Source organism: Vipera ursinii (assembly GCF_947247035.1).
Source record: "Vipera ursinii genome assembly, chromosome: Z".
NCBI lineage: Eukaryota > Metazoa > Chordata > Lepidosauria > Squamata > Viperidae > Vipera > Vipera ursinii.
This window is the reverse complement of record NC_139517.1, coordinates 53697784-53712191: the sequence shown is the minus strand read 5'-3', so window position 1 is coordinate 53712191 and position 14408 is coordinate 53697784. Positions and strand designations below refer to the sequence as shown.

Genomic DNA, 14408 nt, shown 5'->3' with positions numbered 1-14408 from the left:
GTTCTTTTTTCTTTTCTGGGGCAAGGACTCACACTTCAATTAAGTATTTCATTATAGGCCTTCTCTGACTTCGAACTTGGAAGTTCGTTCTGCACTTTTTTTCTGCTATAGCAAGAAAAGAAGAAGGCGGGAGGAATGCGGTTGAAACCTCGTGACGGAATTGCCCAATCAGTAAATGACGTTGCTTGCTAGATGAATTACTTTGTATTTAGTCGGTGTCTGGAAAGGAGGAAGCGTTACTGTTTTGTCTGTCGCGCAGGAGGGAGGTTCGGAAAAAGTGGGAGAGTTTTGGATGCGGCGCCCCAGGGTTGTGTTTGTTTCTACGAGCTGCTTGCGCGGGGAAGAGAAGGTTGTATTTGGACGGGACAATGGCGGCGCTAGCAGTCTCTTTTCGGAGGTTGTTACAGGCCTTCCTTGCAAGTTTTTGGTGTTCAGTTGCTTTGACGATGACAACAACAACTGGGTTGCTTCTTTTCTTTCTTCCTGAAACAGCAACGGGTGAGTCGCGTATGATTTAAAATGAACCAGATTGGGAGCCCCTTCTGTTCCCTTTGAGGAACATGGCGCTTTTGCAACTGCCCAGGACTAAGAAAGCTGGGGAATAGAGTGCTGGGAGATGGCTGAAGGAGAGTGCGGGTTTCATCGACAGTGAACCGCTACGGCGGCAGATTGGACAATAGCTGCTCAACAATTTAGCGGCTTTAACCATAATTGTAGCGGATGGAGTAATATAGTGTTTTCGTTCTATCATTCCACTGTGCCCGAAGCAGGCGAGCAAACAAAAGGTCATCAAAAAGAGCTCGCCATCTCTGTTTTCTTTCAAAAGAATCCCATAAAAATGAAAATTTAACAGTGCATCATATAAATGTTTTGCTGTTTGCTTTGTTCAGCATGGAATATTGCCGTTATATTCGTAGAAACTCTACCATCTGGAATAAATCTTGTGCAGGCAAGGAGGGCCCGAATTCCTCCTCCCTGTATCTTCACATTTTCAGTCTTTGCAGGATAGGGCAGATGGTAGGTATTTATTTAATATAGATGTTCTTCCTATCTGAGGACCGACGGTAGGAATTATAGACTCTGATTTCTTTATCAATTCACTCTCAAAGTTATTAGATATCTGACACCAATTGTTGCCTTCAGCTTTTTGCAATGTTTAATACCAGTTAGTGGTGCCTATAATCTACAACGTTTTATTTGTTTATTGAATTCATATGCCACCCATCTCACTAATAAGACTGTTTTCATTATATTACCCCACAGTTGATACTTGGCAATTTAATAATTTATCAGTTCATATATTGTTAATGCAGAAAGCTTGCAAGATAGAATTTAGTATGTTATTAGGCAACAATAAGGTTTTCTTTTACGTTTTTACATTAAATGAATGTTTTAACTATTTAGTCATGTCTGACTCTTGGTAACTTTATAGGCAAGTGCTCTCCATGCTACCCTGTCAAGCACAGTTTCTTTCAATTGTTGGTCAACTTTGAATCAGATTTGATTTTATCAAGTCACCACATTCTTTGCTTACCCCTTCCAGTTGTTTCACTAACTATGCCTAGTATCATTGCCTTCTTCAATGAATTTGCAAGCATGAGATGGCCAAAGTAAATGATGTAGTCTTATGATTTTCACTTCTAGTGATTATGTGATAATTTATGATCAGCACCACAGTTCAGAGGTGTACATTCTTTTTTGATCAGCCATTCTTAGTGTCCAGTTCTCATACCCATAAATCATTATAGGGAAGACTGTTGCTGTAATTAGCCTACTTTTTATATTTATATCAATAGCTGCTTTTCCAAATTTTATTCATTGCAGTACGTTTGATTTCAGGAATAGAACTGCCACTGTGAACAATTTTGGATCCAAGGAAAATAAATTCTCAAACTAATTCAATTTCCTCCTTGTTGATTTTAAACATCTCATGTCCATTTGCAGCTGTTGTCATTATCCTGATATTAAGACTAATTATTCTAATTATTCTGCATTCTAATTATATGAAATCTTAAAGAATACTAAGCATAATTACTAAAGATTGAGTTCTTAATCTCTTTATACATCATTTGAAGGAGGATGAGGACTTTTCTAAATATTGGGTTCGCTGACATTGCTCTTCAGTTTTTTTTTCATTTTTATGACAACTATAGCAACCTAGTTACCATACATCTATGTAGTGCATCGTCTGAAAAAAGATTCCTGAAGGTGGGGATGAGATGGCATACAGGGTGGAGGTACAAAAACTATCTATATGGTGTTGTAACAACAACTTGCACCTGAACATCGGCAAGACGAAAGAGATGGTGCTAGACTTCCGGAGGAAAAAGGAGGAACCTGCCCCACTTTACATTGGGGAGGACTGTGTGGAGAGAGTTTCCTCCTTTAAATTTCTGGGAGTCTACCTCTGCGAAGATCTGACCTGGAAAGTTAATACAACCCAGATGGCCAGAAAGGCCCAACAGAGGCTTCACTTTCTCAGGGTCTTGCGGAAAAACAGGGTAGAACAATGGCTTATGACCCTCTTTTACCGGTCTACTATAGAGAGCATCCTCTCGTATGGTATTGTGGTTTGGTATGCTGGTCTGACAGCTGTGGATAGGAAGGTATTACAGAGGGTGGTGAGCACAGCACAAGACATTGTGGGCTGTCCCCTGACACCACTGGATGACATTGCCAGGGCTCACTGCCTTGGAAGAGTGAGGAAAATTCTCAGGGATGACTCACACCCTGGATGGTATCTCTTTACTCTCCTACCATTGGGTAGGAGATATAGGAGTATAGCCAGCTGCACCAACAGGCTGAAAAACAGCTTTTATCCATGGGCTGTTAGGCTTTTGAACGGGAAATAATTTTTATAAACTTTATGCATAATTGACTTGTGAGGCCGGTGTGTTGTGTAATTAGTTCACATGGTGTAATAAGATGGAGGGTTTGTGTCACTGTAAGCTGGGGGGGTGGGGACTCTGCCAATCTCAATGTGTACATGGTTGTACTTTGACAATAAAGGTTCATTCATTCATTTATAAGGGTGATTGGTTGTGATATTTGTCGCCCCATTCATTGCCAAGGCTCATTGGTGTTCCGTTCCTCCTCATTCTATGGGTATACAAAACTGTGTGCTTCATAGAAGGTGACAAGCATCTCAGATTGATGTAATGTATTATACTGTTCTTTGCTCAAGGATATATAATAGTTGTGCTTCCCTGCTAAACAAAATAGTTGTGTTTCCCTGCTAAACATTTTTAATTAGAAAATTTTCACAAAATAATTTCATACAAATCAGGATAATATTCTGAGATGTTCTAAATAACCCTTTTAAAATCTGTTCAGATGACATTCCTAAGTATCTAATATAATTTTAAATTGTATATAATTTGTTAATTAATTTGTTAATTTTTTGATATTTTTGATTAACACAAATTTTGAGATTGCAATAAACACGGCATAGAAAATATTGAGATAAAATATTTTTCATGGAAAGTGGTGTAAACGTGTTAATACATCAAACGTTAGTGCATGACTAACAAATCCAATGGAAGTTTGCTTACTATCCATTGTTAATTGTTGCTGCCACACTGCATCATATGCTAGTTTCTGAAGCAACTTATTATATATCCTAATAGTATAAGTCAGGGGTGTCAAACTGCTGGCCCGCGGGCCGTATGAGTCATGCAGAAGCCGCGCCCACCCCATTGCCGGCAATGGCAAAACCGTCCTGATATGTTGCATGACATCATGTGACATCGCGAGTTTGGCATATCTGGTATAGATAGTTCTCAACAGCCACACTTTCAACAATTGTTCTAAGTTGCAATGGCACTAAATGAACGGTAGTTACAATTGTTCCTTGAAATTCCAGCTATCCAAGCATCCTCATGGTCATCTGATTGTGATTTGGGTGTGTCATCTTTATGAAGTAGATCAGGCAGCAAACAGGGACAGATGAGCTAATTTATTGTAAAGCAATATTAACAAAAACTTGTATGTCTAAAAGTACATCTCTTCCCCCTTCTCCTTTACAACCCAAAAACTATTAAGGGTTAAATTCGTGCTGTGAGTTCAGCTGTTTTTTATTTAATCATTTCTTTTGTTGTTTCTTTGTTCCCAAGGTCATTCACACAAACCATTTTAGGGTGTTTGGCAATTGGCTTGCATTTAGTGAAGGTTGAAATATCTTGTTGGCATATCCTGACCTTCCCTGCTGGCTTCCTACAAGCTAAGACAATAGGAAGCTGGCAAGGAAGGTTTCTTTCAAGCAGCCCCACCATGGAGAGTGGATCTTTGGAAAAAATAACTGAAATCAGTTGCTTCCTATAACCATCAATAAGCTTCTTACACCTCTCACCCGGAATTTTGGACCACTCTTCCTTTGCAAACTGCTCCAGGTCTCTCTTATTGGAAGGGCGCCTTTTCCCAACAGCAATTTTAAGATCTTTCTACAGGTGTTCAATGGGATTCAGATCTGGACTCATTGCTGGCCACTTCAGAACTCTCCAGCGCTTTCTTGCCATCCATTTCTGGGTGCTTTTTGATGTATGTTTGGGGTCATTGTCCTGCTAGAAGACCCAAGATCTCGGATGCAAACCCAGCTTTCTGACACTGGGCTCTACAGTGCGACCCAAAATCCTTTGGTAATCCTCAGATTTCACGATGCACACATTCAAGGCACCCAGTGCCAGAGGCAGCAAAACAACCTCCACCACATTTCACTGTAGGTACTGTGTACTTTTCTTTGTAGGCCTCATTTCGTTTTCGGTAAACAGTAGAATGATGTGCTTTACCAAAAAGCTCTATCTTGGTCTCATCTGTCCACAAGACGTTTTCCCAGAAGGATTTTGGCTTACTCAAGTACATTTTGGCAAACTGTAATCTTGCTTTTTTATGTCTCTGTGTCAGCAGTGGGGTCCTCCTGGGTCTCCTGCCATAGCGTTTCATTTCATTTAAATGTCGACGGATAGTTTGCGCTGACACTGATGCTCCCTGAGCCTGCAGGACAGCTTGCATTCCTTTGGAACTTGTTTGGGGCTGCTTATCCACCATCTGGACTATCCTGCGTTGCAACCTTTCATCAATTTTTCTCTTCTGTCCATGACCAGGGAGATTCGCTACAGTGCCATGGGTTGCAAACTTCTTGATAATGTTGCGCACTGTGGACAAAGGCAAATCTAGATCTCTGGAGATAGACTTGTAACCTTGAGATTGTTGATATTTGTCCACAGTTTTGGTTCTCAAGTCCTCGGACAGTTCTCTTCTCCTCTTTCTGTTGTCCATGCTTAGTGTGGCACACACAGACACACAAATTAAGTGAACTTCTCTCCTTTTTATCTGCTTTCAGGTGTGATTTTTATATTGCCCACACCTGTTACTTGCCCCAGGTGAGTTTAAAGGAGCATCACATGCTTGAAACGATCTTGTTTACCCACAATTTTGAAAGGGTGCCAATAATTTTGTCCGGCCCATTTTTGGAGTTTTGTTTGACATTATGTCCAATTTGCTTTTTCCCCCTCCCTTTATTTATTTATTTATTTATTTATTTATTTATTGATGGGATTTATATCCCGCCCTATCTCCTGAAGGACTCAGGGCGGCTAATAACAAAACATATAATAAGTACAGAAATTAAGATAAAAATAAAATTAAAATCATCTGTGCAATAAATTAACCTGTGTATAGCAAAACATGTGTTCCTGCAATACTTTTCTGTGAGAAATACTTGATTTTCTGGAAAAATTTCTGGGGTGCCAACAATTTCGGCCATGACTGTATTTAAAGCACTGAGATCAGTTGTGGAGAGATAGCAATCAAATGAATAAATGCTTCCCTCCAGCTCCCCTTAAGCTAACCTTGAAGGCTAATTGAGGAAGATTCCTTGCACATAGAAATAATGTCTCTATGGCTCTGGACATGTAAAAACAATAGAACATGTCCTTCTCCACTGCCTGTAGTACAAAGATATTTGTATTAGACTCATCTTACTACTATAAATAATCAGGGCTTTGTTACTAGTTGCGAAGTCATGTCCGACCCATCTCGACCCCATGGACAACATTCCTCCAGGCCTTCCTGTCCTCTACCATCTTCTGGAGTCCATTTAAGCTCACGCCTACTGCTTCAGTGACTCCATCCAGCCACCTCATTCTCTGTCATCCCCTTCTTCTCTTGCCCTCAACCTTTCCCAGCATTAGGCTCTTCTCCAGTGAGTCCGTCCTTCTCTTTAGGTGGCCAAAGTATTTGATTTTCAACTTCAGGATCTGGTCTTCTAAAGAGCAGTGAGGGTTGATCTCTAGTACTAACCGGTTTGATCGCCTTGCAGTCCAAGGGACTCATAGGAGTCTTTTCCAGCACCATAGTTCAAAGGCCTCAATTCTTTCGCACTCAGCCTTTCTTATGGTCCAGCCTTCGCAGCCATACATTGCAACTGGGAAAACCATAGGTACTTTTGTTGGCAGGGTGATGTCTCTACTTTTTAGTATGCTGTCTAGATTTGCCATAGCTTTCCTCCCCAGGAGCAAGCGTCTTAATTTCTTGGTTGCAGTCCCCATCTGCGGTGATCTTGGAGCCCAGGAAAATAAAATCTGTCACTACCTCCATTTCTTCCCCATCTATTTGCCAGGAATTGAGAGGGCCGGATGCCATGATCTTGGTTTTCTTAATGTTAACCATGGCACATTGGACAAATATACACAATATACACAAATATACAAATGTATAAAGGTAAAGGTAAAGGTTCCCCCGCACATGCGTGCTAGTCGTTTCCGACTCTAGGGGCCGGTGCTCATCTCCGTTTCATAGCCGAAGAGCCAGCGCTTGTCCGAGGACGTCTCCGTGGTCATGTGGCCGGCATGACTAGACGCCAAAGGCGCACGGAACGCTGTTACCTTCCCACCGTAGTGGTCCCTATTTTTCTACTTGCATTTTTACGTGCTTTCGAACTGCTCGGTGGGCAGAAGCTGGGACGAGTAACAGGCGCTCACTCTGTTACGCGGCACTCGGGATTCGACCCGCCAAACTGCCGACCTTCTGATCGACAAGCTCAGCGTCCTAACCCACTGAGCCACCGCGTCCCTATACAAATGTATACAAATATACAAATATACAAATATCCTGGTGCTTTCAGATACCAATGTTTCCAAGGTGCTGCATAGCAGCACTTAAAATCTGCCAGAAGGTGATCTGTGCCATAAATCAGTTTTAAAAATATCTATTGAAGTTTGTCATTCTAGAGTGTTTTGTAATAATAGTTGTAGTTTGCCATTTTCCCTACACCCATCTTCTCTTTTTTATGTGTACTTTTTATTTTGATGTACTTTTGATGCTTTTTATTCTTTCGTGCCCTCTTTCTTATGCTAGTCTTGACTGTAATAAAGATTTGATTTGATTTTGTTCCCTTCAAATTCTGCATTAGAAAATTAGCTTCTTGAGAATTGTACCTCAGCATAAGTTTGTAAAGACATTTTAAAAAGACAAAAATAAGTGAAAGGCCTGGACAAGATGGTTTACTCGCTCACACACACGTATGCACACACAAAGAGACACACATACGTATATGTACATATATAGGTATAGGAATCTAATCCCAAATCTATAGAATTCAGTTTAAAGGTAAGGTAAAGGTAAAGGTTTCCCCGCACATGCGTGCTAGTCGTTTCCGACTCTAGGGGCCGGTGCTCATCTCCGTTTCAAAGCCGAAGAGCCAGCCCTTGTCCGAGGACGTCTCCGTGGTCATGTGGCCGGCATGACTAGACGTCAAAGGTGCATGGAACGCTGTTACCTTCCCACCGTAGTGGTCCCTATTTTTCTACTTGCATTTTTATGTGCTTTCGAGCTGCTAGGTTGGCAGAAGCTGGGACGAGTAACAGGCGCTCACTCTGCTACACGGCACTCGGGATTCGACCCGCCAAACTGCCGATCTTCTGATCGACAAGCTCAGCATCCTAACCCACTGAGCCACCGTGTCCCTGCAGAATTCAGTTTACCATTCTTTAAATGATAATGGTAATATAGTTTATACTAAAGAAAAACATGTGGAATGCTGTTTTTTTCCTATTAAATGTCAATTGACCAGAACTGTGATAGAAGGAGTTTTCATGTGAAAACTTGTTGAGCCATTTTGTCCCTAAGTATATCAGTAGAATACATAGATTTCCAATAGAATACAGCTATTTACAAAATAAATTTGAGTTTAATGCCTTTTTATGCCATTATTTTAATTATTTGAGATATTTAACTATTTAAAACATCACTAATATTAAACATTTTTCTTTTAAACAGCCTTGCAGTGTTATTGTCGTCAGTGTACAAAAGATAACTTCACATGTACAACAGATGGACTCTGCATTACTTCAGTGACACGGAATAGAAACAAAATTATACACAATAGTATGTGTATTGCAAAAGTTGATCTAATTCCCAGAGACAGGCCATTTGTTTGTGCTGTTTCAACAAGTAAAGGAGTAATTACAGTGTCTCATTGCTGTGATAAAGACTTATGCAATAAAATAGATCTTCCAGTTCCAACACCAGGTAATCTTTTTTTTTACCAGCAGAAAATGGATAGCTGGGAGAATTTACTATTATCAAACATATCTATAAAACACAGTTTTATTTTCTTTCATTTCACACAATATCAAGTTCTCAATATAGTATTTAACTAATGAGTTCTTTGTTTTATCAATTGTGTTCCCTTTTTACATCCTTAGGTCCTATAACAGGGAAGTTTTCTTCTACCCTAGGACCAGTGGAATTAGCTGCTGCCATTGCTGGCCCAGTTTGTTTTCTTTGTATTTCACTTATGTTGATTCTTTATATCTGCCATAATCGTACATTCTTACACCATCGAGTTCCAAGTGAAGAAGATCCTTCAATGGAGCGACCATTTATATCTGAGGGAACTACTTTAAAAGATTTAATTTATGATATGACCACTTCGGGATCAGGATCAGGTAATCAGATCTCATATTCTAGTAAATGATTATTATACTGTTAATGCTACGGACAGATAGTAACTTGCTATATATTATGAGGGGAAAGTTTAAAAAATATTAATGTGACATTTTAGCAGTGAGGGGTTTTTTTACTTTAAAGTTTATCCTTAAGATTTATAATACATGGGTAATTCTCACTTAATAACAATAATTGGGACTGCAGTTCTGTAAGTTGTAAGTCCCAGGTGACTCACAAGCAGGCCAGCAGAAAGGTAAGTGGTTGCTTCCAGATGAGGGAAAGTATACATGTCTGCAGTAGGGTGCACAAACTTGTTTGATCTGAAGGTAGCTGCTACTGGGTGGGGCAAGATGTACATTGTTGTAGGGATGTATGCGATTTTGGCTGGGGTTGCTACCAGGTGGAAGAGACTGATAGAACAACTTGCAAGTTTCCTGACAGCTTTCCTGTTGGCTTGGTTGTGGGAAGTGGCAAGGAAGGTGGAAAACAACAATCACATATCACATAATGGTGTTGCAATCAATGTAAGTGTGAGCCAGTTGCCAAGCCCACAGATCACAATCAATTATGGGGGCTGTGCTACAGCCAGAACTTTGAGAACCAATTGTAAATAATACTCATTCAGAACTTCTGCAGCTTTAAACAATTGCTGAACAAGTAGTTACTAAGCAAGGACTACTTATTAATACATTTACCTTTACATTCCAATTTTCTTTCAGAAACTCAGTCACCATACATAAAACTCCTTCCTCCTGTTTTGCCCCACAACAATCCTTTTTGGTGCTAGTGGGAATGATTAGCCACCATCACATGTCAAGGTTCTATGGGTAAACGTAGATTAGAACCTTTAGCCCAATTTTTTTGGTAAATATTAGAATTTTTTAACATAACATAAATCATTATAAAATAGAATGTTGTCTGGGTAACATTTGTAAGACAGTCCTTAACAATTAATTTCTATAATCTATATTCCATATGTTAATTTCATTTGATTTCCCCTTTCCCCAACGTATATTTCTTTGCAAAACATTACATTAAGACAATTTTATTTGCTTAACAACAGTTAAATATATAGTTTCAATAATCCTGTGTATAGTTTTAGTTGCCTTATCATAAATCCTGTCACCATGTTTATTCAGCTTATTTTTCCCCCCAAATTCTAAATATTTTTACAAGTGACAATCTTTTTAACACTTAACTATATTTACATTGGTGGATTTCATTCTGTTTTTTTCCATACAAACCCTCTCATGCTTTTATATTTCCCAATCAATAAGTAAAAAAGTAAAAAGAAACAAAAAAGAGCAGCTTATTTCTCCCTCCAAATTCTAAGTGTTCTTACAAATAACAGTCATTTCAACATTCAACTATATTTACATTAGTGGATTTAGTTCTGTTTTTTCCATATAAACCCTCTTATGCTTTTATATTTCTTAATAAGCAAAAAAAGTAGAAAGAGAAAAAGAAGAGAAACAAAAAAGAAGAGAAGAGGGGAAAAAAGACAAGCGTACTAGCATACAAAAAATAACATATGAAAATATGTATTTCTCCTAATTTAATATATATTTATTCCATCAATTTCTCATTCTTTTTAACCATAGCTAAGAATGTATTTAATCTATTTAAACCTTGAACATTCCATTCAATAGTTCTAATAATCTAATCCTTTAAATCTCATTCAAAACATTTTTTATATTTTTCTTATCACATTTAAATAGCTAAAACGTTTACTTTTGTTTCAATCATTTCAACTTAGAAGAATAGGAAAAAAAAGAAAAAACACACATATTAATTAAGAGGAAGAAAAAAAAGAAAAAAATTTCCCTTTGTGTGGATCATAACAAACTGTGGCAAGTCCTTAAAGAGATGGGCGTACCAGAATATCTTATTTGTCTCTTGAGAAACCTATATGCGGGCCAAGAAGCAACAGTGAGAACTGGACATGGAACCACTGATTGGTTCAAAATTGGGAAAGGAGTCCGGCAAGGCTGTATACTATCGCATTGCCTATTTAACTTATATGCAGAGCACATCATGAGAAAGGCAGGGCTAGATGAATCAAAAGTTGGAATTAAGATTGCCGGAAGAAATATTAACAACCTAAGATATGCAGATGATACCACTCTAATGGCAGAAAGTGAAGAGGAACTAAAGAGCCTCTTGTTGCGAGTGAAGAAGGAGAGTGCAAAACTTGGGTTGAAATTAAACATTAAGAAAACCAAGATCACGGCATGGGGAAGAAATGGAGGTAGTGACAGATTTTATTTTCCTGGGCTCCAAGATCACTGCAGATGGGGACTGTAGCCAAGAAATTAAGAGACGGGGGGGGGGGAGGGATTGTTAAAGATAAAATATATTGTAAAACTTTTCAATAAAAAAAAAAGAGACGCTTGCTCCTCGGGAGGAAAGCCATGGCAAATCTAGACAGCACACTAAAAAGCAGAGACATCACCCTGTCAACAAAAGTGCGTATATTCAAGGCTATGGTCTTCCCAGTTGCAATGTATGGCAGTGAAAGTTGGACCATAAAAAAGGCTGAGCGCCAAGGAATTGAGGCCTTTGAACTATGGTGTTGGAGAAGACTCCTGGGAGTCCCTTGGACTGCCAGACAATCAAACCGGTCAGTCCTAGAGGAGATCAACCCTGACTGCTCTTTAAAAGGCCAGATCCTGAAGCTAAAACTCAAATACTTTGGCCACCTAATGAGAAGGAAGGACTCACTGGAGAAGAGCCTAATGCTGGGAAAGATTGAGGGAAATAGAAGAAGGGGATGACAGAGAATGAGGTGGCTGGATGGAGTCACTGAAGCAATAGGCGTGAGCTTAAATGGACTCCAGAAGATAGTAGAGGGCAGGAAGGCCTGGTGGAATGTTGTCCATGGAGTCGTGATGGGTTGGACACGACTTCGCAACTAACAACAACAACAAGAGTAGTATATTTCAAAATTTTCCCATTTCTTAGCCATATTCAAACAAATGTTTCTTTTTGAAGTATTCTTTCTGATATGCTCCATCTTTTTCCTGAAGTTTCATTTTAATCTTTTTTCTCTGGTCGTTGTCTTTCTTAATATGTTTTGCTGCATCATTTGTTTCCCTGAAGTGATTTTTTTCTCATTTTTTTCCTTATCTTCAAAGTTGTTTAGACGTATTAAAATATTTCCCATTTGGATTAAATCTTATTTTTTTATTTTATATGGTTCCATCTTCAAATCTCTATCCTCAAAATTATATTTAATCATCTCTGCTATATTTTCTTGAGAAAGTTCTTGAAGTGAAATTAAGTTGAAAATAAGTTGATTCATGCTCTCAAGGTTCTTCTGCATTTCCTTGTAGTTTAAGGTCATTGTCCTTTGAAATTTTTGCTGCTTATCATATGCTTCCTTTTGTGAAATGAGCGTTTTATAAGGTTCCTTCTTTAAGTCTCTATCCTCAGAATTTTGTTCAGTCATCGCTACTGTATTTTCCTGAGAAATTTCTTGGAGTGAAATTATGTTGATTCATACTCTCAAAGTTATTCTGGATTTCTATGTGGTTTAAAGTCATTGTCCTTTGGAATTGTTGTCGCTCATCACATGTTTCCTTTTGTAAAGTATTCATTGCTTCAGCTGTGTTATCTTCATTTTGTTTGAACAGGTGGATTTTCTAAAAAAAGAAAAGAAAAAATCCTCATCCACTAGCAGGTGTCAGCATTTGCTCATTTTTCATGTCTTTCTAGTTGTTTTCTTTTTCTAACGGGTAAATTTTGCCACCCAACTGAAAGAGGGAGCGGAGTCCCCCTCCCCCTTTCCTTCTTTGGAGATCTCTTATTTTGGGGATTTTCTTCTTCAGGAAAGTAGGTAGGATAGAGAAAATCAGTATTCTTACTCAGATTCAAGCATGCTGTTTACTATTCGCTTAGTTTAATCTCTTATGGCTTCCGTTGCTTCAGCTATGGCTGGACATGGCGTTAGCCAGCCTTTTCTTCCATTGGTTTCTGGGAGGCTTCTTCTGGACTGTTCAGAGAGACCGCTGTCTCTCCTAAGTCCCTGGGATTTCCTTCCTTCATTCAGGGTGGATTCTGGCCCCTTAGGGTCCCCAACAAAAAGAAATTTCAGCCGGAGGATCCGACTTTTCGAATTCTCCAACTGCTTCACTGAAAACAGGAACCGGAAACCCCTTTAGCCCAACTTTTAACTACTATGTTGCATTGGCTATCATGCATTTTGAGTGCTATAGCGAAGCCAACCAGGTGTTCTTGGAAAAACAAGGCATTGTAGATAGTTGCAAAAACAGGCTCAAGTGACAGTGAAAGTATACAAAAAAGCTAAGCTGACATAATTCACTACATGTGCTCCTTGCTTTATGTCCATTCATTCAGCAACCATTCAATGTTACAGTGGTATTTACCTTCTCTAAGAGTTCCCCCAATGATTTTGCTTGTGGGAAGCTGGCAGAAAAGATTGTCAATGACAGTCTTGTGATTGGCTACCTGCAACATTTTAATTGCAGATCCAGCCAGCACTGCAATGCTGCAACAATGATTATAGCATTTGCAATCCTTTCTGCCATCCTTTGCCAGCTTCACACAAGCAAAATCATTGGGGAAACTGTTAGAGGTTCACAAGTTGTTCCCACCATTTTGTCTTCCAAAAGTCTGCTATAGAATACAAGGTATTGCACTGTGTAGCACCTCCTGCCCACCTGGACTCTGTCATAAAATCTACCTGCAGCAACACTTTTCCTTGCCTGTGGCCTCTGCTGACCTTCCCATGGGTTACACCAGCCTGTCTGCATCCATAGTACTTATCTATGTTCTCTGCCAGCCCAGCTGTATCTATAGTGTCCACTAGTGGCCCTCATTGACTCAAACGCAATCCCCTTCCTGCAATCTCCCTATACTCCTTCCCTGGGACTCTCATCTCTCCCTGCTTAATGATCTATGTGGTCCTGGAATTATGATAGCAATCATGACTGGCAAAATTGCTGTTAGTAAATAATGTCATATTTCACTTTATAAACACATGTGACAGCATTCCAGGTGCCAACTGCTATTGAAATCTGAGGACTACCTATAGAATAAGAGGAGAGGAGTGAAAAAAAATCAGTTCAAGCTAATCACCCAGACTTGTGGAGTATATTTCCTGGCCTGGTCTATTTCAAAAGGCAAACAGGTATATACAACCAGATTTGGTTAGAACTCAACTGGAAAATTATTTCAGCTTAAACAGATTTTCTGACACACTTGATTTAGATTACATATTGAAATAGTAGTGGGAATCTGATAAGCTTCTTTAGAGATAAAGGTTCCCTAGATATGGGATGAAAAATTGTAGTGATTAAAAAATTGTTGAAGTATTTGTGTATTTATAGCAAGTGCAATAGAATAGGTTTGGAGATTGCAGCAAAAGAACTGTTATTGTATTAATAAACACTGTTACAATAAAAGGTATTGTTACTGGAAATTAAACTATTATTTGAAGTTGC

At 39.1% G+C, this 14408-nt stretch overlaps 1 protein-coding gene across 5 annotated transcripts in view; it reads left to right on the top strand.

Moving 5' to 3' along the window:
- Positions 1–221: 221 nt before the first annotated feature.
- Positions 222–14408, top strand: part of TGFBR1 (transforming growth factor beta receptor 1) — a 35820-nt gene continuing 21633 nt past the window's right edge. For 3 of the 5 annotated variants that reach the window (XR_014494185.1, XR_014494186.1, XM_083377128.1), the window contains exons 1-3: positions 222–498; positions 8275–8526; positions 8703–8945. Coding sequence is in view for 3 of the 5 variants with exons in the window: in XM_083377128.1 (XP_083233254.1) it covers positions 369–498; positions 8275–8526; positions 8703–8945 (625 nt within the window). In the remaining 2 variants the exon portion in view is untranslated. The remainder of the gene's footprint in view (positions 499–8274; positions 8527–8702; positions 8946–14408) is intronic. The other 2 variants (XM_083377129.1, XM_083377130.1) reach the window with 2 other exon arrangements.